We start from the raw sequence: 25,340 nt of genomic DNA, 5'->3' as shown, positions 1-25,340 counted from the left end.
ATGTCACTACTGCTGCTGCTGCTGGTGCCCCTGGTGTGGACAGGTGAGTGGGTCAAGGGGGGAGGGAGTGGGGCAGAGACTGCAGCTGACTCTTGTTTGCCCACAGGCACCCTGGCTCAGGATGGGAGATTCTGGCTAGGAGTGAAGTCTGTGACGGTGCAGGAGGGGCTGTGCGTTCATGTGCCCTGCAGTGTCTTCTACCCCCCGATCAATTACACTAACATTGACCCAGCTTACGGCTACTGGTTCCAAGAAACGGCACATCCATTCCTGGATGCTCCTGTGGCCACAAACAACCCAGATCGTAAAGTGCAGGATGAGACCCAGGGCAGATTCCACCTCCTTGGGGACCCCCGGACCTACAACTGCTCCCTGGACATCACAGACACCAGGAGGAGGGACAATGGGAAATATTACTTTAGGGTGGAGAGAGGGTCTTTTGTGCAATATAATTACAAAGAGAACCTACTTTCTGTGCACGTGACGGGTAAGGAATGGGGTCAAGGAGGGGACACATGGATGGGTTCTGAAGGCCCCCTGGCTGGGGCCGGGAGGGCCCCCCCTGCTCCTAATCCTGGGAGGGACCCAGTGTGACTCAGGAGGACAGGATGCTGGGTTGGCTGGGAAGGAGACACCTGGCCTGAGGCAGAGGTTGCTCTTAAGGTCACACTTGTGGTCCCCCCCTCCAGGCCTGTGTCTGTCTCTCTCCTCCTCAGCTCTGACCCAGACACCTGACATCCACATCCAGGGGACCCTAGAACCTGGCCAGCCCAAGAACATTACCTGTGCAGTGCCATGGGCCTGTGAGAGGGGGACGCCCCCCACCTTCTCCTGGATCGGAGATGCCCTCACCTCCCTGGGCCCCAAGACTCCCCACTCCTCGGTGCTCACACTCACCTCGCGGCCCCAGGACCACGGCACCAACCTCACCTGTCGAGTGACCTTCCCCAGAGCTGGTGTGAGCACAGAGAGGACCATCCAGCTCAATGTGTCTTGTGAGTGCCAGCCCAGGACGGCCAGGTCCCTGAGGGCAGTGGGTGTTGGGGGGTGGGTAGGGCCTTGGATACTGGGGGCTGTGTCCTGCAGGCTGGCTCTGGGGAGGGAGGAAAGAAGACACCCGACGCCACCACCTTCCTATTTCTAACGTTCTGGGAGAAAAGAGCCTACACCCACCTTCCTGTCACTGAAAAGGGAATAGTTGTGTCTGTCTGTCCAGATGCGACCCAGAACCTGACCATCAGTGTGGTCTGGAAAGAAGGCACAGGTAGGGCCCAACCTCTCCTCTCCCGGGGGTGTACTGGAAGAGGGGTCTGTCTCCTCCCTTCAGAGCAGAGCTGTGGTTCAGAACTCAGAGATGAGAAAGGCTCAGGCCAGGTCTGGGGACAGCAGAGGTGGCAAGTCTCCCACTCCATCGTTAGCTTAAAACCTGCCTCAGGGGTTTTCATGGCCTGTTCCACGTCCAATGGGTAGACTGTCACCAAATGCCAGGGACACATCCTCGTCCCAAATCCTCCCCTCATTCTTCTTAGGATCTGGACCCCACCTGTTCCTCCACCCTCCTTGGATCATTTTAGTGTTAGTGTTTAAAATACTAACTAAGGCACATAAAGTGTGCCTTAATCTGCTCGGGCTGCCCATACAAAATACTCCAGGCTGGGTGGCTTAAACAACGATAATTTATTTCTCAGAGTTCTGGAGGCTGGAAGTCTAAGATCACCAGCCATTGGGTTCCTGGTGAGGGCTCTCTTCCTGCCTTGTAGACGGCCACCTTCTGGCTGTGTCTTCACAGGACTGAGAAAGAGCTAGCTCTCTGGTGTCTCTTCTCATAATGGCACCAATGTCGTCATGAGAGCCCCACACGCAGGACCTCATCTGACCCTAATCTCCCCCCAAAAGCCCATTCAGATACCTCCAAACACCTTCACACTGGGAGCTGGAGCTTAAACATATGAAGTAGGGGGAAACACAATTCTGTCCCTGGCCAAATTTAGTACGAATAAAACAGCATTCAGAACCTCATGTACCTCCCTATTTGTTATCTTCCCAAATACAACCTATGCATAGACATTTAACCTATGCATATACATATACATTCAAACACACACACGCAAGTAAACATCATACTATACCCACTGCTCTGCATCTTTATTATTATTTTTAATAAACTTTTCACGTGGAGTAATTTTAGATTTACGTGCTACAGAGTTTTCATAGTCCCTCACCCAGCTTCCTTCATCACTAAAATCTCACATCACCTCGGCACATTTGTCACAACTAAGGAAGTGACATGAGAATATTTCTGTGAACTAAACTTACCTTTTCCTCACACTCAGTCTCTCTTGGAGAGCCTTCTGAATCAGTACATAGGAAACCTTCTTCGTTGTTATTAAGGACTCTACGGTTTTCTGATGAGATGTATATTATACTCTAAAGTAATTAATTGGTCCCCTATTGGTGTAAAACTATGGTGTTTCCAGTCTTCTGCTCAAATACTGCACCGAAGAACTTGCATGAACATTCCCTGTGTGTGTGTGTGTGTGTGTGTCAGATAATTTTCTAGAGAAGAAAGTCCTCGATCAAAGGGTATGTGTGTAATTTCTACAAATGTTGCCAAATCCCACTGCGTGGAGATAGTTCTGTTTATACTCCCACCTGCAATGTGCCTCCTTCCCTGCAGAACATGTTCATCCTTGCTGATATCCTAAGTGAATTCACTGTCATGTTAAGTTGCAGTATCATTTTGTGACTGCGTTGAGATCTTTCGTTATGTTAAAGAACCATTTGTATTTCTTTGTGGACTTTTTCTTAATGGTTTGAAGAGGCTCTATTCATATTAAGGACATCAGCTGTGTGTTAGTTGAGAGGATTGATTTCCAGTCTATTGATGGCTTTTTGACTTAGCATATGCTGATTTTTCCAGGGAACAACATGCATTTTTCTTGTGAGCTTCATGTACTGGTGTTGGCTTTGACCGTTTGGCAATAACTAATTGTATCCATCTCTTCCCAAGTCTGAGTTCAGCGACTTCAAATTTGGTGCTCGAAATTGTCCAAGATGGGAGTATTTACACCAAGGAAATTGGCAAATGCTTACCAATCAGGACTCCCTGCCCCCCTTCCCCCGCTGTTGTTAAACATTTACTAGTAAACCACTGGTGGCATTTATCAATATTCTCTTTCATTCCTCTGACTTTCCCCACTCTAGTATGTTTTTCTCAATCTCCCATAATTTCTCCTGCTAACCTTATATACAAACAATTCCAAACACGCCCATTCACTTAAACCTCACAGAACTATTTGTTTTTCCCTGAGCATGCAGTGTCATTTCACATCTCAGCTGTAGTTTCACATTTTGTTTCTTTTTATTGAGGTCATGTTGGCTTAAAACATTGTGCAAATTTAAAGTGTACAGTATTATATATCATTTTGTGTATGGATCGCATTGTGTTCACCAACGATAGTCTAGTTTTTGTCCATCACCATACATATGTGCCCCTTAACCCCTTTTTCAATCCACCCACTCCCTTCCCCTCTGGTTATGACGAATCTATTCTTCTTATCTATGTGTTTGTTTATCCTCCACATATGAGCAAATCCTACAGTGTTTGTCTTTCTCTTGTTTATTTCACTTAATGTAAGACCCTCAAGGTCCACCCATGTTATCACAAATGCCATGATTTTGTCTTTTTTATGGCTGAGTAGTATTCCATAGTATATATATCACACGTCTTCTTTATCCATTCACCTGTTGATGGGCACTTGGTTTGCTTCCGTATCTTGGCTATTATGAACATTGCCACAATTAACATAGGGGGGCATAAATCTATTAGAATTGTTTATTTCATGTTCTTTGGATAAATATCCAGTGGTGGGATAGCTGGATCATACGGTATTTCTATTTTTAATTTTTTGAGAGATTTCCATACTGTTTTCCATAGAGGCTGCAACCGTTTGCATTACCACCCGCAGTGTGTGAGGGTTGTCTTTACTCCACTTCCTCTCCAACATTTGTTATTACTTGTCTTTTAATTATAAGCATTCTCACGGATGTCATCTCATAACAGTAGTTTTTCTTTAATTTTTTTTTTTTTTGGTAAGGAAGATCGACCCTGAGCTAACATCTGCCAATCATCCTCTTTTTGCTGAAGGAGACTGGCCCTGGGCTAACATCCGTGCCCATCTTCCTCCACTTTATATGGGACACTTCCACAGCATGGCTTGACAAGCGGTGCGTCGGTGCGTGCCCGGGATCAGAACCGGCGAACCCTGGGCTGCCGCTCGGAGTGCACGCACTTAACCACATGTGCCACTGGGCCAGCCCCTTAGAGTAGTTTTGATTTGCATTTCCCTAATAATTAGTGATGTGGAATATCTTTTCATGCGCCTCTTGGCCATCTGTATATCTTCTTTGGAAAAATATCTGTTCCTCTGCCCATTTTTTGATTGGGTTGTTCATTTTTGTTGTTGTTGCTGAGTTGTGCAAGTTCTTTCTATATTTTGGAAAATAACCCTTTGTCAAATATATGATCTGCAAATATTTCGTCCAATTTAATGGGCTGTCTTTTTGTTTTGTTGACGGTTTCTCTGCTATGCAGAAGATAAATGTGTGTATTTTCAGTAACTCAGTATAAGGTGAAACTTTTGATTTTGACAGTAGCAGGTAAATATTGGTATCTCTATACAGTTCCCAAAAATCGATATGCATTGTTTCATTATTTAGGAAAAATTCACTAAAAATCAAGTCACTATTTGAGCCGTTTTCAAGTGTACAGTAGGTGGCTTTTAGTACATTCACAATGTTGTACAACCATCACTACTATCTAATTCCATCTGTCCAACGTTTTCATCACCGCAAAGAGAAATCCTTTGCCCACGAAGCAGCTGCTCTCCATACTCCCCTCCCTCAGCCCCTGCAACCACTAATCTGCTTTCTGTCTCTATAGATTTGCCTATTCTGGACATTTCATATAAGTAGGATCAAACAAAATGTGGCCTTTTTTGTCTGACTTCTTTTGCTTCACATCATTTTTGAGGTTGATCCATAAAGCATGTATCAGTAATTCTTTTTTTTTGTCTGAATAATATCCATTCTATGGATGTACCACATTTTGTTCATCCATCGACCAGTTGATGGACATTTAGGTTGTTTCCACTTTTTGGCTATGTGAATAATGCTGCTATAAACGATGGTGTACACACTATTGTTCAAACATGTTTTCAGTTTTCTTAGGTGTGTAACTCCCCAGGAGTGGAAATGCTAGGTCACATGGTAAATCAATGTTAAACTTTTTGAGGAAAGACCAGACTGTTTTCCACAGTGGCAACTCCATTTTACATTCACACTAGCAACGTATGAGGGTTCTGATTTCTCCACACCCTTATCAACATTGATATTTTCCTTTTTTTAAAAAAAAATATAGCCTGCTAGTACAGTGAAGGAGTATTTCATGAGAACTTTCATTTGCCTTTCTGTAATGACTAACGGTATTGTTAATTTTTTCATGGACACATTGGCCATTTGTATATCTTCTTTGGAGATTTTTGTTTTCAAGTTCTTTGTCTATTTTCTTTTTTTGTTGCTGGGAAAGATTCACCCTGAGCTAATATCTGTTGCCAATCTTCACCTCTTCCTTTTTCCCCCTCCTCAAAGCCACAGTACACAGTTGTATATTCTAGTTTTAAATCCTTCTAGTTCTTCTATGTGAGGCACCACCACAGCATGGCTGCTAACAGATGAGTGGTGTGTTGCTGCCGCCAAGGCATAGAGTGCTGAATTTTAACCGCTAGGCCATCAGGGCTGGTTCTCTACGCATTTTTTAAGTGGGTAGTTTGACTTTCTGTTGTTGAGTTGTAAGAGTGTTGGATACTACACTCTTATCAGATCTGTGAATTGCAAATATTTTCTTCCACTAAATGGGTTGGATTTTACTTTCTCAGTAGCGTCAATCGAAGAACAAAATTTTGTCATTGTGATGAAGTCCAACTTTTGCAATATTTCTCTGTCCAAATGCTGGACAGTCAGATGTGGGGTTGGGGGGGGTGAGGCCCAGGCATGGGCGGGGGGTCCCGCATCCAGTGATGCAGGATGTCCTGGAGAACCAACATCCAGATCCTACTGGAAGTGGAAGGACACACGATTGTGATGCAGCAGGTGAATCTGGTCTTCTCCCACTTTCCTGCAGGGAGATCAAGGCCCGTGGCAGAGGTGGTTCTGGTGGCCATCGGGGGAGCAGCTGTGAAGACCCTGCTCCTGCTCCTCTGCCTCATCTTCCTCATGTGAGTATTGTCCCAGGGGCTAGGGGAGGTGTGGGGAGGAACGGGAGCATGTGGCTGAGTCCCAGAACCACTGCTGTCAGGGCCCAAAGGGATCAAGGGGCAGGGCAGGCAAGAGGCTGACAGGGAGCGGGGTGCTGAGTAATCCTCCTGGGCAGATGTGGTGCCCACCCACCGAGTGTCCAAGATGGGAGTTACCTCTGTGCTCAGGAAGGTCTGTGGAGCCAGACAAGCCCTCTCCCATCTCAGTCACCCCTCCAGCCCCTGTCTAGGGAAGAGAGGGTGAGTCTATTGCTCGCTGAACCACAGTCTGACTGGATTGGAAGACCCTGGTCTCTTTTCTTTAAATGAGGTCCTACAGGAGGAAGATGATGAGGCCCACGGGTGGCATGGAGGATGCAAACACCAGTCCACGTTAATCCCTCAGGTAGGTGACACAGTCTCACCACCCAACATCCCACCACACCTCCCCCAGAATCACCCCTAAGATTGCTCTTCTCAGTATGGCCAAAGGTGAGCTGCCATCTTCCTCTCCAAACGCACTTCTTTGCTGGGCTCCCTCTCACACTGATGACACTGAGGGCCCCATCTCTAATGCCAGGAGTGTGGGGTGTGCTTATGCTGACTTCCCTCCTTTCTCCAGATCCAATAAATCACTGTTTTGTCCATCCTTTGCCCTAATCACAGCTTATCTTGAGGCCTGTCTCCTCCTCCTCCTGACCCTAGTCATACCTGGGGCCTCATCTCTTTCCCAGGTCTCTGAACTCACCTCACTTCTAGCCTCCATCTCTCTCTTCTCAACACAGGCCAGCAGACTGTGTTTCCAGAGACCATCATTGCCCATGTCCTGCACAGTATAATCAGCTACATGTCCTCTCCATGGCCAGAAACTGAGCTGCAAACACCACAGGGTGGATTTGATGGCCTCTCCTCTGCTGGACTCTCCCCCGAGATCCATCCCTCTCCCTGCATGTGGCAATGTCTTCACTCCCAGCTGGGCCAAGGACTCTGTGACCAGAGTTTGCATGTGCAGTTCCTTCTCCTGAATTGACCTTCCCTCCGCATTCTTGCCTCTCCAAGTGCTTCTCATCTCTCAGGCTCAGTCTTAAATGTCACCCACAGTGTGCGTGTGTGTGTGTGTTTGTGTGTGTGTGTGTGTGTGTGTGTAATTCTTGTATGGATCTAAGCACAATAACATTCAGCCTTTATTTATAGACTCTTGGGCAAGTATTATTGAAGACCTACTATGTGCAACATTGCCGTAGGTGCCATGGGTATATCAGTGAACACAGCATCCAAAATCTCTGTCATGAAGAGACTGTTATTCTGGAGAAAAGAAGCATAGAAATCTAAAGAAATAAATAAAAATAACATAACAGCACGTTGGATGATAACGTGTGTTTGGAGAAAAATCATGCAGGGAAAACAACATGTGGTGTCTTGGGGACAATTTTCTACATCTGAGAGTGTGACGAGTGATGTTGGAGCAAGGGCTTAAGATGGTCCAAAGGCAGGTTCAATATTTCCTTGAGAGAAAATTATCCCAGGAAAAAGGAAGAGAGAGGACAGCGAGTAGAATAGTCTGAGGCAGAAGCACGCCTGGTGTGTTGGAGAAACAGGAGGAAGAAGTCTGACAGCAGAGGGAGGCACAGGGAGGGGAGGAGCTGGGAGGATGGTGCAGACCCTGTGCTGGTGCAGAGCTTGTGAGGCCGTGCAGCAGATGCGAGAATCTGGAAGCCTTGGAGGATATGGTTGAACTTTCATTTTCACAGGATCCCCATGGCTGCTCTGTTCAGAAAAGGCCAGAGTGGGTCCGCAGCAGCAACACAGAGATTGGGAAGGGACTGCTGAATTCTCCAGACAGAGGTAATGGCGACTTGGACCAGGGAGGTGGGGTGGAGAGTGAGGATACATGTTTAGATGTGTTATGAAGATTGAACAAACAGTATTTTCTTTTTATTTATTTATTTATTTTTTAATTTTTTTATTGCGGTAACATTGGTTTATAACATTGTATAAATTTCAGGTGTACATCATTATATTCCTCTTTCTGCATGGATTACATTATGTTCTCATGTTCACCACCTAAATACGAATTACAATCCATCACCGCGCACATATGCTTAATTATCCTAACAGGGTTTTGCAATGGATGTGGGGAGTGTGGAGAGAGAGAAGCAGGGTTGATGCCCAAATATTTTCCCCTGAGCAACTGGAAGGATGGAGTTGTGTTCCATGGAGGATGTCAGAGAGAAGAGTTTGGAAGGGTGATGTTCACTTTGAGAAGCCAGTGGACGTCCAATTGGGGACATCATGAGAGAGCTGGATAGGAATGTCTGAAGATCAGAAAAGGGGTTCAGGCTGGAGGTGTGAGGATGTAGAGCCTTGTAAGTGATGACAACAGATGAGGCAAAAGAGGGCTGACGGCACACAGAGAAGAGAAGGGCACCAAGAAACACTTTTGTCCTTGGGGTTCCCAACACAGCAGTTTAATGGAGAGGCAGGAAAGGGGTACAGAATTGGTTGGTAAGTTCAGGAGAGAACTAGAGGAAGGGAGATGGGAAGAGTGGCACAAACAACCCTTTGAGGAGTTTGGCTGCAAAGAAGAAGAGAGGAATGGGTCCGTGGAGGAGACCTTCTCTCTGTTATTCTCTCCAATCTCCCTGGACATGGCATCTCTCTGATTTCCTACCTGTATTGCTTCCTGGGGCCGCTGTCACAAATGACAACACATTCAGTGTCTAAAACAGAAAATTTTCTCTCTCACAGTGCTGGAGGTCAGAAATCTGTGAAGGAGAGAAATAATATTTTCCCTGTGCCCTTGTAAGCTTTTCATTGGATCCCTGTAACCCAAGGTAGATTGACAAGACAATTGCATAAAAATATATTTAATGTAAGTTTTCTGTGGCACAAGAGTCTTCATAAGCAAAGGAAGATCTTTAATGGTTCAATCTGAGTATTTTCCTCCTAGATCTGATGAAGAGTGGAAAGTCGTGGAGAGATATGATAGGACAGAAAGTGTGACTAAGTGTAGTAAACTGGGAGAAACCTAGCAGAGTCTATTCCTTCAGATTCCTCTCTGTGTTCCTTCATATTAGGAGATAAGATGCCCCTTTTCCCTGGGTACAGGGAGGGCCCCTCTCAGCGAGGGTTTATGACCCACTTCAAGAGATGGTCAGAAACTCCTTCCTGCATATGCTGTTTCTCAAATTCCTCCAGCTTCAGATATTCACTATGCAAAGGTGCCAGCACTTGGGGTAACATGTCCTGAACCCCATCATTGAACATCAGTCATGCTGGACAGAAATCAAGTCGTGGGTAGGTTGAACGCCCTCAGGGGCTTGAAGAGAGAATCCACCCCTACTTCCTGCGGATGATTGTGCTGCCGGCATTCCTTGACTTGTGGCCACATCACTCTGCGGTCATATTGCTCATCCTCCTCTGTGTGCAGAATATCACTCTCTGCTTCTCTCTTCGAAGGACACTTGTGACTAGATTTAGGGACCAACCCAGATAATATAGGATCAACTCCACAGGTCAAGATCCTTACCTTAATCATATCTGTAAAGATCCTTTTTCATTATTGGGGAACATTTACAGGGTCTAGGAATTAAGTCCTGTGTTTTTTGAGTGGCTGCAATTCCCATGAGACTTTTGCACCCTGAATGTGCCCATCTGGCCTCCAGACCTTCCCCCTTTTAATCTTCTTTGCTCTACTCTTCCACCTCATGAAACTCCTATGTGTCATCTCATGGGGACACATGTCTTGGGGAATGAGGTCTGCTGTTCCATAAAAGCCACTATGAAGAGAACAAAAAGTTACCGACGGGCAGAATATATGTGCAAATCTATATCTGATGGATGACTTGTATCTAGAATGTGTCAAGGACTCTCAAAACAAAACATCAATAAACAAACAAAAAAAGAATCTGGTTTTATATGTATTTAAACAACCAGCTACTCAACAACAAAAAACAAACACCCCTAAATAAAAATTGGCCAAGGATTTGATTAGAAATTTCTCCAAAGATATACACATCACCAATAAACACTGAAAACATGAAAAACATTACTAATATTAAGAAAATGCAAATTTAACTACACAAGAAAGTATCACTTCATACCCATTAGGGTGACAATTTAAAAAAAGAAAGAAAGGAGAAATAAGTGTTGACAAGGATGTGGAGAAATTGGAAGTTCTGTGCTTTCCTTTGAGATTGAAAAATGGTGCATCTGTTATGGAAAACACCCTGGCAGTTCCTCAAAAAATAGAAATAGATTTATCACACGATCAGTTATTTCAATTATGGGAGTGTACCCAAAGAATCGAAAGCAGAAACCTGAGTAGATGTCTGTGCACCCATGTTCTTAGCAGCATTATTCACAATAACGACAAGGTGGAAGCAACCCAAGGGTCCATCAACAGAGGAATGGATTAACTAAATGTGGAAAACACATACAATGGAATATATTTCAGCCTTAAAAAGAAAGGAAATTTTGACACATGCCTCAATGTGAATTGGAGACACTAGGCTAAGAGAAATAAGCCAGTCACACAAGGACAAATCCTGTAGATTCCATTTCAATGAAGTGTCTAGAGTAGGAAATTCATAGACACACAGAAAACAGAAAGGTGATGGCCAGCGTCTTGGGTAAGGGGAAATGGAGGTTAGTTCACTTAATGGGCACAATTTCAGTTTGGGAAGGTTAAAAAATTCTAGGGATGGATAGTGGTGATGGTTGTAGGAAAAGGTGAACATACTTAATGCCACTGACATGAACAATTAAAAAAGTTTACAATGATTGATTTGTTACATATATTTATCATAATAATAAGAAAGTAAACAAAGATTTAATGAGCCACTTCATCAAAGAAGAAAAATGGATGACAAATAAGCGCGTGAAAACATGCTCAACATCACTTTTCATTGGGAAATTGCAGACTAAAACCAAGACGAGATATACACCTGTTAGAATAACTGACAAACTAAAGAAAAAGAAGAAAGATATCCTGTGTGTTTGTTTATTGTTGTTATTATCTACTACTTAATGAAGGAAATCATACGGTATTTGGCCTTCTCCCTCTGACTTATTTCACTTTGCATTATACCCTCAATGTCCATCCATGTTGTCACAAATGGCTGGATTTCGTCGTTTCTTATGGCTGAGTAGTATTCCATTGTGTATATATACCACAGCAATGTTATAAACCAATGTTACTGCAATAAAAAAAAAAAAAGAAAGATATCCTGATAATAGGAAATGCTAATGACGATGTGGAGCAGCCAGAGCTCACACACTGGTGTGGGGAACACCAATAATACAGTCAAAAGTTTGGCAAATTCATAAAAAGTTAAACCTACACTTTCCATAGGACCAAGCAATCCGACTCCTAGGTATTTATTTACACAAGGGAAATACAAACATATGTTCCTACAAATGCCTACATGTGAATACTTATAGCAACTTTATTTGCAGTCACTCCAAATCTGGAAACAGCCCAAATGTTCTTCAGCTAGTAAGTGTATACAAAATGGGCTGCATTGAAACAATGGAGTACCAGCCAGCACTTAAAATGAACAAGTTATTGATACATACACCAATAACATGGAGAAACCTCAAATGCATTATGCCGGGTGAATGAAGTTAGACTTTGAAGACTATATTTCACCTGATTCCAGTCCTCTGACAACTGTAAACAGCAAAAGAAGAGGAATGGAGGACAGATCATCATTTTTTCAGGGTTCTTAGGTGAAGGGAGGATTTGTTTCACCAGGGACAGCAGGAGGGAATGTCTTGGGTAATGGTACTGTTCAGTCTCTTGACTATGGTTGTGGTTACATATGATATACATCGGTAAAACCTCACAGAATTCTATCTGATAAAAAGTGGTTCTCATTGTGTCTAAATTTAAAATAAATTAAAATTAAAATCACCATGAGATAACACTACACTCCCACTAGAATCGTTAAAATTTAAAAGACTGACAATACGAAGTGTTAATGAAGGTATGAAGCACTTGAATTCTGGCACTTGACTGACGGGAGTGTAAAGGTTAAAAGCATTCTGGACAACAATTTGGCAATTTCTACTAAAGTTAAACATGTGGTTACTCTTTGATCTAACAATTCCACTCATTTATGTACTCATGAGGATGAAAATATGTCCATAAAAAGACTTACACCTTAATATTTATTGGCAAAAACTCAAAAATCTCAAAGGTCTGTCAATAGGTGAATACATAAAAGACTACAGTATACCCACATAATGGAATGCTACTTAGTCATCAGACATTATGAGCTATAGAATTGTGCAACATTATCCATTTCAAAAATAGTATGCTGAGTGTGAGAAAATAGACACAAATGAGCACATTCCTAGGAAATTCTCCAATAGACAAAATGAATTCAGAGCTAGAGAGTGTATCAATCGTTACCTGTGGTGGAGGTGGGAGTGATGAGCTGCAAATAGGTGTGGGTTACCCTTTCGGAGTCATGGAAACGTTCTATCTCTTGATTGTGGAGGTCATAACTAGGTTGTATATGTTTGTCAAAATCCATAGAAATGTACATTTCAAGTGGGTACATTTTAATTGATGTAAATTACAGTGTTCACGAAAAAAAAAAATAAACAAGAACTCACAGAACCTTCCAGTGCATGAACATGGTATAACTTTCTTCATTGTGAAACCAATTGTATTGGAGTTTCCATTACGTGCTACATTCTCACTTTTTAAATAACCTAGAAGTAGCGTTTTTGTACTTATTGGAGATTCAATTCCTTATATAACAAATGAGGGCATAAAATCTCTCTTGGTTAGGAAGGTTGAAGGAACAGTTACCTAAATACTACTGTAGTTGAATCATTTTACAAACCAATGGCAGCAAATGCTATTATGTCACAGGTGTCAAGGATTTCTCAGACACACATGACACAGAGTGAGATGTAACAACATGTGAGCTGAACCCAAAATTTTAATTGTAGCTGCACATTTCACTCATGTTTCCTAGAAAGATCATGCCTTTTAAGCCACATGTAACTGTGAGAGAAAAAATGATTTACATGACAGGAAATGCTAATCTGTAATACGAAGATCTAAAAAAATTAGTCTCAGGCCACACATCACCAAACACTAGCATTCAGGGGAAAAAAGTTTCATCCACACTGGCTCCTAAAACATGTGTTCCCCATTTGTTTTACATGAATGTATTGTATGCTTTTTATTTTTAGATGCCATTTTATCTTCACTAATCAGCATACAAGAAGTAAAAAAAAAAACAAAAACCATACTCATATGTTAGAAATACCCAATATGTTACCAGGACACAGAGGAAACTCACCAGTGACTGCAGCTCTAAAGCCCATCAGTACTGAGCGTTTGGGGAGGAATTGACGCTACTGGGTGGGGACCATCTCACAGACACGACCAGGTTGGTTATCTCGCTTCTTGTCTCCAGCCTGCCCAACACGGAAATGTTCAGTAAGTGTTTGGGGAATGAATGAATGAATGAATGATTGGCTGCTACCTTTGCTTTACCTAGGACTCCCTTCTTTTCCCCTCCCCCGGACACTCACACAGACCATAAGGAATATTACTCCTGGCAAGACCGACCACCCGGGCTCTCGATGAGGCTGTGACCTTCCATGGTCCAGCAGGAGCTGGCCAGCTCCCTGGTGTAGACAACAGGGCCCAGAAATGCACCTCAGATGGGAGGCCCATAGAGACTCACCATATGCTACACCTCAGATGTCCTCAGAGGTCCTGGTCCAGTCTCCCCTGCTGGAGGGAAGCCCCGAGATGGGGGCAGGACACAGCGTCTGCTCCTCTGCTCCCCTCTGGGTGGGTCTCATGAGCTTTTGGTTGTGGGATGTGCACCCTTTCTGTGCAGAGGGGAAAAATACTCCAGCCTCTCTGAAAGGCTGAAGTCAAGTGCTCCTCCCCAGCTTCGCACGGGTCTCCCTGTGGCCTCCCTTCTTACTCCTCTTCCTCCTCTCTTTTCAGACACAGGACAGATGCCCAGAACCTCCATCTCTGAGATTTTGCCACTGCTGTTGCCCCTGCTGTGGGCAGGAAAGGGGGCCAAAGGGGAGAGGAGGTGGGTGGGGCGGGAGATGCGGCTGACCATCTTTTCCCCATAGAGTCCCTGGCTCAGTATAAAAAATACTGATTGGAAATGCAGGAGTATATGAGCGTGCAGGAGGGCCTGTGAGTCACTGTGCCCTGCACCTTCTCCCATCCCCGGGACAAAAGGATTGACGCTGCCCCAGCTCACTGCTGCTGGTTCTGGGAGGGGGTTAATATCTGCCAAGGTGCTCCTGTGACCACAAACAACACAGACCGAAAAATGCAGGAGGAGACCCAGGGCCAATTCTGCCACCTCGGGGACCCACAGATCTACAACAGCTCCCTGGACAGGAAGAGGGACAATGGAAAACACTTTTCTCAGGCAGAGAGAGGAAGGAAAATTGGACTTACAGATTTAACCGTCTCTCCGTGCATGTGATGAGTAATGGGTGGGCTCCAGGAGATGCCAAAGGGGAAGGACATGGGGGCCAAGGCAGACTGGGATGGCACCCTCCTCCTTTGAGGGGATTAGGGGTACAGTGTGTTGGTGCTCAGAGGGAAGAGCTGGACCAAAGCCTGACGCTAGTTTCAGGGCCGCACCTCAGACCCTCCCTCCTGTTCCCTGTGTCTCCCTCTCTCCTCACCAGCCCTGACACACACACCAGACATCCTCATCCCGGGGACCCTGGAGTCTGGCTGCTCCCGGAACCTGCCCTGCCCTGTGCCCTGGGCCTGTGAGCAGGGCACACCTCCCACCTTCTCCTGGACATCAGTTGTCCTCACCTCCCTGGGCCCCAGCACCCATCTCTCTTTCATGCTCACCCTCACCCCACAGCCCCAGGACCATGGCACTAACCTCACCAATCAGGTGAAGTTCCCTGCAGCTGGTGTGACCGTGGAAAAGACCATGCCACTCAATGTCACCTGTGAATTCCGCAAAGGACCCTCGGGTCCCTGAGGGTGTGAGGGGCACTAATGCCAGGCCAGGGACACTTGATTCTTTCGTCCTGGGAGCTTAGCTGAGTACAGGACCTAGAAGGACACAAGCCCTCTCTCTCCCGCATTTCTGTGGCTCCTGAGGACAGGGAATACTTACATTTCCCTCTCCCCACCCTCTCCACTTCTCTCCCATTTCTCGTCCTAGCTGCTCCAGAGACCCCAGAAATTGATGTCTCCCTAGGGGATGGCACAGGTGGGAAGGAGGCCCCAGCCAGGGGTATTGACTGGGGTGGGGTCTCTGCCAGGTCAGATCAGACCTGGACTTTCCAAGCCTAGACGGTGGGGCTAGGGTGGGGGGCTACAGTAAGCCATGACAAGCCCTGTTCAGGCCTCTTCCTACAATATCCTGCAACTCATGTCTTGCCATGATGATCAGCAACTTCCTCCCTGTCCTTCCTAAATGTGCTCTTTATCTTCCTCTTGTCACTGAAGGCCTCAGGGGATCTTTTTAGCAGATGTTATTTTTTAGAGCATTTTAGGTTCACAGCAAAACTGAGGGGAAGTTAGAGAGATTTCTCCTATACCCGCTGAAGTTCCCACACATACACAGCTTCCCCACTATCAACATCCTCCACCAGAGGGGACATATGTTACAACCCATGAATCTACATTATCACGTCATTACTATGCAAAGTCTGAAGCTGACAGTAGGGTTCACTCTTGGTGTTGTACATTCTATGGGTATGGACAAATCCATAAGGACATGTATCCATCATTATAGTATTACATAGAGTGGTTTCAATGCCCTGAAAATCTCTTTGGGCCCTTTTCTCACTGTCAATCACTGGCCCTCGTCCTGACCTGTCTCTAGATGTCAGCTCCCCACACTGCTCTATTGCCATGGGTAATGGCATCTGGGCTTCTCACTGGACAGTGAGTCCCGTTGGGGCTTTCTCTGCAGTGCCCATCCAACTGTTGACAGGTGATGCCCAGAGACACATCCCTCACCCTGGGTGTTGGATCCCCAGAAGGCATGGCCAGGCAGGGCCAGCAGAGCTGTCTGGGTCTGTCCTGAAGGTCTGAGAATTCCCAGGTTCCACTCCCTCCTGGAGATACAAAAGATCACCTTTGACCTTGGGGGATGGGACCCGTGGAGGACAAGAGAGGAGATTCGGACACCATCCCTGGAAGGAAGCTGAGACAAAGCCGTTCAGCATCCCATAGGGCTCTGTGTGTTTGTGTTTCTCTCTCTGGAATGTCCGCAGAGCCCAGAGCCTCATGTTCCGGCTGTGGCCAGGTCTGTGGGCTGTTGCAGAGACACACTGGGTGGAGAAGAACCTGGGTCCTGGAAGAGAGGGAGCTTGTTGGAGAGTATTGTGGGGCTGGATACGGGGTATCATGTGAACCATATTCTTTTGGAGAAGGCTTAGGTTCTATGATGGGTAGGAGAACCCAGAAGCTAAACCCTGGATGGGAGGGGAGGGGTGCCCCTCTCTACACTCTGGAGTGGAGAAGACACAAGTCAGTTCATCTAGATTGGAGTTCACCCAAAGTCTTTCTTGTCTACAGGGGAACCAGGGACCAGGCCAGTTGTGATTCAGGGTGCTATCGGGAGAGCTGGTGTCACCACACTGCTCACTCTTTGCATCTGCCTCATCTTCTTCATGTGAGCTTGGTTGGAGGTGGGCCAAGAGGTGGAGAAGAGAGACCTGGAGGGTTGCGAGAGCTCATAGCAAGGGTAGGGGCACGGTGATGGTGAGAATCCAGCTGGTAGCCTCTGAGCCAGGCATGAGTGTGTTCCCAGCTCTGGTCCCTGATGTCCAGGAGCAGGGGAGGAGATCTTGTTACAAAGTCTTGTGATGAAGGGTCCTGGGTTCATCCCACCCTCGACCTGCCTTAGTCACTCACTCCAGCCTCAAAAGAGTGACCTCTGTCAAAGACCCTGGTGTCTCCCATCAGAGTGAAGACCCACAGGAAGAAAGCAGCCAGGACAGCAGTGGGCGTGGATAACCAGCTTCCCTGGTCATTGATGTGGGCATTCTGGCATGCAGTCTGCCCCCCGCGTCTCCCTGGGGTTGCCCTCAGTTATGCTCCATTAAGCAAGTCCAAAAATAAGCTTGTCACCTTCCTACTTGTTTGAAAATGTAGGTTTTATTATTATAATCATAGCTTCATAACAATGCTTTGGTCCACGACGAACTTCATATACAATGAGTACCACATAGCCTAGGTGTGTAGTAGGTTATACCATCCAGATTTGTGTAAGTGCACTCTGTGATGTTCACACAATGATGAAATCACCTAAAGACACATTTCTCAGAATATGTTCCTGTCGTTAAGCTATGCATGACTATATACAGGCATGTGAGGCTAACAGATTAGGAGACAGTTGTTACTCACAGTTCCCAAGAGGAGGGGAAATGCCACACCACCCAGGGCCGGGCGAGGAAGCACCAGGGCTGGTAAAGAGGCAGAGAGAGCCACAAGGAAATGTGGACAGGAGCCTTCATTTTTGCTTCCATGAGAACGGCAAAGTGAGGCAGGGCAAGTAGGTTTAAGACTGGCTAGTCTGAATCATTTTGGCAGGCTCTGGGGTGTAGGGGCTGTGTCCAGTTGTCTGGTACCTGGTTCTAGGTGATTAGGCAGGAGGATAGCCCAGAGCGTCAGAGGCTGATAAATGAAGTGGTTGGAGTATGGGCTGGTTGGTTTGCAATATCAAAGGCAGGCCTTGCAGGCAAGTCCTTTACTATCTCTAGGAATTGGCTCACCCTGGCAAGGTCAGTTCCAAGTTCAGAAGGCCCCAGATTTCAAGAAATCAGGAACACATGTTTAGTAAACCTCCAAACATACTTCTCCTGCTGGGCTCTATCTTACCGATGGCACTCTTGTCCCTGACAACCAACAACATATTTACTCTTATCCTACCACAGTCCTCCATCACCTCTTCCTGCACCCATATGCTGCAAAGCTTGTCTGTGCTTCTTCTCACTTCATCTTAATACAACCACTCCCTTTGAGCTGAGCTCCCCTCTTAGTCCTTCTCCTGCTGAAGCCCTCCCGTCTCTCCTCCCCAGCACATTAGTATTCCCTCCATAAAGAGAGGCACTGCTTCTCCACATGCCAAAAAAGGAGCTGTCAAACAACTTGGTCTGGCATGTGGGGAAGGAAAACCAGAGTCACCTTCAGTGCTTCACTCCTCCCACACTGGCCTGCTCGCTCACCTCAAGCAGAGTAAGCTTTTTGCACCTCAGAATCATTGCTCTACTGTCCCCTCTTCCTCACGTGCCTATATCAACCTGCTCTACTCCTGCTCATCCTTTTATCTCTGACTCTCATTTATTTATTTCATCCTGACTAGTGCGGACACTGCTGTGAGGGTTTTCAGCACGTGGTCAGCTATCACCTGTGCATTCCTCTACTCTTTCAGCAGCTATCTTGTGCTTGTTGATTGTTCTGAGGGCTTGGGTAATACCTGTATTTTTATAAATATGTGTGCTATAAATGTAAAATGTCCTTACTGTCAAAAACTTATATTTATTGGGGAGGTGGATGAAAATAATGGAAAAATATGTAGTGAAAATATACAGGAAATGTGTGCTTATAGGGAAATAAAATGAGAGAATCGGGAGTGATGTTCCTGGGGCTGGAGTCTCTGAGAAAACAGCTGAAGGAGGTGAAGTATTGGGATATGAGCCCTGAGAGAGGATCACTGAGGTCGCTGAACAGATGGAGCAGCAACTGCTAGGGCTCTGAGGTTGGGACATCCCTGATACGTTGGAGAAATAGCAAGCAAGACAGTGTTGCTAAAGCAGAACTCTGTTGGGGTGGGGAGGGGTTAATGGTGAGGAGGGAATGAGGACGGAGAGGCATGGAGGCTGCAAGATCCAGGGTCCTGCAGTTCAGCATCATTACTTATGTATTTTGAGAAGAGTGACAACTTCTGTGTGGGCCTCCTTTCCTCACAGGGAACACTTCGCTTCTGAAACCAGATGTCTGGGGGATTTCCCCACACCTAGAAATTCTCTGTGACGCAAGCTGTGTGTCCTACAATTTAAGTCAATTCTGACACTATTTACTTGCAGATAGCATCAGAGTCCACATGTTAAGGGCTCAGTCCCACAAGACTGCCCCCACTCCCCACATCAGACACCAGTCTCAAGTCCAGGTTGTCATCTGTGTTTCTGACCAACTGGCTGTAAATTGAAGATTCCTCCCAGGATGGTTCAATTAATTGCTTGGGTTCAATTAGTTTGCTAGAGTGGCTCACAGAATTGAGGAAAACAATTTACTTACTGTGTACCACCTTGTTATGAAAGGTTATGATAAAGGATACAGATGAACATCCAGATGAAGAGATGCATAGGGCAAGGTATATGGGAAGGGATAAAGAGCTTTCGTGCCTTCTCCAGAGCACCATTCTCCAAGCACTTCCACGTGTTCACCAACCCGGAAGTTCCCTGAAACTTATACTTTTGGGATTTTCATTGAGGCTTCATCGTGTAAACATGATGAAGTAAAATAACTCCATTTCCAGTCTCTTTCTCCTTTTTGGAGGATAGATGATGGGAATTAAAGTCCCAAGCATCTAATCATGGCTCGGTCTTTCTGGTCTTTCTAACCCCCATCCAGGAGACCTCCAGAGTTGCCTTGTCAGAACAAAAGACCTTCTTATCACCCAGGAAATTCCAAGGGATTTAGGAGTTCTGTGTCAGGAACCAGGGCCAAAGACCAAACATTCAAATGGGAAATGGGGGTAGATATATATCTATGTCTATATCAATATCTATATCAATAGACAGATATATGTATAGATATTGATATGGATATAGATATTTCAATATAGATATACATATTCTATTATTTCACAGAAATGAACTGACACACTTATTTTAACGAGCTCACTCTGGATGCCGTGTTGAGAAATCCCGTAGCAAGATAGGGTAGAAGATTGAAGAGTAGATAAGGAAGACACTCAAATAGGTTAGGCAAGAGATGATGCAGACTGTATTAGTTTGCTGGGGCTACCTTAACAAGATAACATAGACTGCGTTGCTTAAACTACAGATTTATTTTTTCACAGTTCTGAAGGCTAGAACTCCAAGATCAAGGTGCCAGCTTGGTTGGTTTCTCCTGAAAACACTCTCCTTGGCTTACAGATGACCGCTTTCCCACTATGTGCACAAATGGCCTTTTCTTTGTGCACATGCACCCCTAGTGTCTCTACTTCTTTTAAGACATAAGTCATTTTGGGCCCTACTCTAATGATCTCAGTTAAACTTAATTACCTCTTTAAAGGCATCTCCAAATACAGTCACATTAGGCGTTAGAGCTTCAACACATGAATTCGAGGAGACAAAATTGAGTCCATAAGACAGACTTAGTCCAGGGTAACAATGATAAATCTGATGGGAAGAAGCTGTGTTCTGGATACATTTAGAAGGTGGAGCCAACAGGGTTTGGAGTGATAAATTACTTGTGGTATATGACCCAAGATAGCTCACTGCCTCTACCTCGTAGGTGTCATAGATGTCAAAGTTGACTCCATAGATGGCCATAGACATTATAGATGTCATAGATATTTGTAGATGTTATAACTGTATGTAGATAACACAGATGTCCATAGATGTCCAAGATGACTCCATAGATGTCATGGATGTTCATAGATGTTCGTAGATGCCATAGACATCCATATATGTCAAAGACAACTCCATGGAGGTCCATAGATAGCCATAGAGGTCATATATGTCCATAAATTGTCCATAGATACCCAGGGTGACTCCAGTGTGGTTGCCTTGAGCAACTTAAAGAATTGAACTGGCAATTCCTGAAACTGTCAGCTCTGCAGCAGTATATTTTCAAGAGGGGCCCAAACTTCATTTTGGTTACTATAAGTTGGAGGTACCTCTGAGATGTCCAAGTGAAGTTGACTAGTTGATGGCAAGAGTCTGGAGCTTAGGAGAGGGCCCCATGTTGGAGACAGAGGTTTGGGAGTCCTCCACATCAAGGCCTGATAGTGGATGAAACCACAAAGAAGAGAAGGGGCCCATGGACAGAGCCCTGGGACCCTCCAGCATTTCGAGTCAGGGAGATAAGGTTGAAACAGCAAGAAGACCACTAAGGAAGGATAAATGGATAGAGAGTAGGGTTGGGTCCTGGTGGCCAAGGGGAGATGGAGCTTCAAATAGGAGAGAGTGCTCATTTGTTTCAAATGCTAATAAGTCCCGCAGGATAGGATCTAGGAAATGACAATTTAAATTTATCTAAGTGATATCACAGCTGATCTTGACAAAAGCAGATCTAGTAGCCTGGTAGAGGCTGATATCCTAACTGGAGTCAGTTGAAGAGGGAATGGGAGGAGAGGCAGTGGAAAGACTGCTTTGAGAAATGTTGCAGTAAATGTAGAGCTGAGAAATGAGTCTGCAGCAGAAAATGGTTGTCCTAGTAAATCCTTTGTAAATTCCTGGGTAAGAGCACTGTCTTTTGTTTAAATTCCGTGTCTCTTGGTGGGCTCCTGGATGAGCGATTTTCATCCCTGACTCCATTCTCCAGAGACTGGAGAGGGGCTTGGAATGCAGTTAATAATTGATCATGCCTACAAGAGGAAGCCTCCATAAAAATCCAAAAAGTATGGAGTTCGGGAGCTTCCAAGTTAGTGAACACATGGAGGTGCTGAGAGGGTGGCGCTCCTGGAGAGAGCATGGAAGATCCATGCCTTCTCCCACTCACATTGCCCTATGCGTCTCTTCCATCTGATGTTCATCTGTATCCTTTTTATATCCTTTTATAATAAGCTGGTACACAATAAATAAACTGCTTTCCTGAATTCTCTGGGGAACACCAGAAAATTAATTGAACCCAAGCAAGGGGCTGTGGTGACCTCTGATTCGTAGCCACTTTGTCAGAAGCACAGGTGACAACCTGGACTTGAGATTGGCATCTGCATGGAGGGGAATCTTGTGGGACTGAGCCACAACCTGTGAGATATGACATTGTCTCCAAGTAGATAGTGCCAGAATTAAGTTCAATTGTAGGACACACTGCTGGTGTCACAGAGAAGTGTTTGTTGTGGGGAAAAATAAACCTGACACGTCTGGTGTCAGAAGGGTTGTCAGTGTGATAGTAGATTGAGAGTAAAAGAGAGACACACAGGAGGAGAAGTAGATTTTCATAAACACCTTCCTGCATATCCAGTGCCCAACACGTAGGAATCCTCAGAGAGACCATGATGAGCAACTGTGTGACCTTTGGAAGTACCTAACCTGTCTAAGACTTACTTTCTTTCTCTGAAAAATAATAGTAATAATAGTTTTTTCAACCTAGTTCTGTGTGAGCAGTCAGTGGATTTGGAAAGCAACCAATAAGTGCTGTATTTGTTGGATAACTGAATTAACGGGACCTTAAGAAACGTTTGATAATAGAATGGAAGAATGAATAAATGTTCCATCAGAATCAAATTCACTTCATGGACCCTCTCTGCCTCCTCCCTGCCCCACTCTTCCACAGCTCTGCTCTGAACCCCTTTGCTCTCCACCCGGTCACCAGCAGGAGTCCAAGTTAGACAGCCCCACTGACCCCACAAGCTCTGCAGGGACCACCTCCACCTTGGGGATGGAGCAGGAGTTGCATTGAGACTCCCTCAGCTTTAACAGGGTGGATCTACAGGAAGGCACCTACAGGACACAGTGAGGAAACAAGGGGATCGTCAGTAGCAGCTGGAGCGCCCATGTCTTCTACAGGAAGGGGGACGAAAAGGCTGATTCTTGGACACTAACATCCCCATAGGCAATGGGTATATGAACTATTGCATGTAAGTTTCCTACTATACTGGAACTATTTTAGGCTTTGCAATCAGACATACCTGGGATCAAATCCATGCTCTTTATTTATTCAGAGTATGACATCAGACAATCCACTTTACCCTTCCATGTTCAGTTTCCTGGTTTGTGAAATGGGAGTAAGAAGCCCTACCTCACAGGGTTGCTGTGAGGATTAAATAAAAGTACATGTGGAACACATCCAACAAAAGTCCTGGTACATTATGATAGTTTGATGTATCCTGGTTCCTTCTCTCTTGAGCAGAAAGCGCTTAGCGACATTTCACCCTGAGGCTGGGCGTGCTCTGTCCCAGACACCACATCAGCAACATGTCAGTTCACTCTCTACTCAAAGCCCTGCCAGGATCCCTGCCCTGACTTGGCCTCCAGCATATCTCTTTCCATTCCTGAATCTTCCCTTTCCCTTCTGCCTACTTCCTAATAGTCCTGCTTTAGGTAAAATCAAGTATTAACATTCAGAAAATTTCCCAAAACTCAGAGCCGACCATAGTCAAAATACTTCTCTATTTCCTCACCTCAAAAGAATAATTTACACGATTCTCAACTTGACATTCTAAGTCAGGGGTCAGGAAACTTCCTTTTGGAAAGGGCCAGACAGCAAATATTTTTGGCTTTGTAAGCTCTATGGTCTCTGTTGCAACTATTAAACTCCATGTTTCTAGCACAAAAGCAGCCATACACAATCTACAAAGGAATTAACGTGGCTGTGTTCCAACAAAATTTTATTTAGGAAAGGAGGCATCCCCTGGGATGTGGTTTTATGACATCTATTCTAGGTTGTTGCTCTCACCCTCTCTACTTCTCCATCACCATATCCTAAGGAAACAGTTCCTCAGGTCATTCTCTAAGTACCCACATGTGGATGCATTCTTCACTGTCTCTGTGCATCCACGTCCCTCCTCCAGGAAGGTCTGTCACCATGTCATCATCCGGCTAACACTTTCTTATCCTTCAGAATGAGCTCGAAAATATATATATCTGGGTTGAGAAGTAGGAGTGAAGCAGGACGTTTTAATCTTCCTCATGAAAACCTAATATTTTAATTTTAGCAAAAATCAATTCAAACAAAAATAGCCCCAAATTCACCAACAGAACCCATACCATGACAGGGATAAAGCATTATGCCATAGGTTCACAAAAGGATCGCGAAATAAACAAATGGGAGATTGTGGTGTGCTGTAAAACATGCCTGATACCTCACACTCCTTCCCTCTGCCCTATATCCAGAGGGAGAGTGAGTTAGACTTCTGTTTATGATGATGTCAGGGTGGGTCACATGGGTCAACCTGTCTGTTCAACACCTTAAAAGTTGATAGTTAGACTTAGAATCCAGACAAAATGGCATTGACCCATTTTTCTCTGCTTCCCCCCTCTAGTCACACCTATAAACCCTGTAAATGGTGCAAAAGACAACCGACGGAGAATTCTGGAAGTTGGTAAGAACAAGAAAAGCTGCTTTCGGACCCCAAGACTGGAGGAACAATACAGAGACAGGGTGTCTCAGTCCCCCACCCTGCAGAGAAAGGACACACAGATTCACCATTTCCCAAATCCTGGCCAAGAATTAGAAGGCAGCAAGGAAGGCTCCTTCCTCTCCTGGATGGAAGGAGAGCCCCCCTGACAATATCAGGCGAGTCCACCACCACTGGCAAGAGGATCCATTGGAGCCAGAAATAAGTGTCCAGGAAGCACTTATCTTCCACATCAGGCCTGACGCTACCCTCTCCTGCCCTAGGCACTGGGGCAGGTGGACAGAATGGGAGAAAGAGATCCAGGCATAGAGTCTGATATTCCTGACCCTGACACTCCCTTTTCTCCTTTGTCAAATATGAAGACTAGCCTCCTCGCATTCACAGTTTTTTTCTTTTTTAGCTTGGCATGAAGCAAATTATTTAAAGAAGCCAAACAGAGGCCAGTAAACAGAAAACCTCAGCAATAACATTCCCTTGTACCCATAGCTCAGCCAGATGGGCAGACAGACATTGTCCACAGGAGGGCCAAGGCCCAAGAGTGAACAGGAGAGGTGGGAAAAGGAGGAGAGAGAGGAGACCAGCACCACCCACTCCTGATTGTCTGCTCCTCCCCTGGCTCCATCCATCCCCACCTCTTTGCCCTCCTGGCCCCAAACTGGGGCCTTAAGCCTCAGTTCAGACCCTTCGGCAGAGCTGAGTGTTGCTTGAGCTCCAAACCTAACACTGTTTCAGCACCTGCTCCCCTGCCTGGGTCTCC

General features: G+C 45.3%; 1 protein-coding gene across 1 annotated transcript in view; it reads left to right on the top strand.

The window, feature by feature from the left end:
* LOC101406870 (sialic acid-binding Ig-like lectin 5) overlaps window positions 1–25,340 on the top strand; it is a 41,292-nt gene continuing 15,952 nt past the window's right edge. The window contains exons 1-4 of the mRNA XM_087421905.1: window positions 1–43; window positions 107–487; window positions 14,985–15,287; window positions 15,482–15,553. Coding sequence (XP_087278031.1) covers window positions 1–43; window positions 107–487; window positions 14,985–15,287; window positions 15,482–15,553 — 799 coding nt within the window. The remainder of the gene's footprint in view (window positions 44–106; window positions 488–14,984; window positions 15,288–15,481; window positions 15,554–25,340) is intronic.

Source organism: Ceratotherium simum, chromosome 33, assembly GCF_057802395.1.
Source record: "Ceratotherium simum simum isolate JZ-2026a chromosome 33, ASM5780239v1, whole genome shotgun sequence".
Classification (NCBI taxonomy): Eukaryota; Metazoa; Chordata; class Mammalia; order Perissodactyla; family Rhinocerotidae; genus Ceratotherium; species Ceratotherium simum.
The sequence above is the reverse complement of the archived record's forward strand: the minus strand, read 5'-3'. Positions and strand labels throughout refer to the sequence as shown.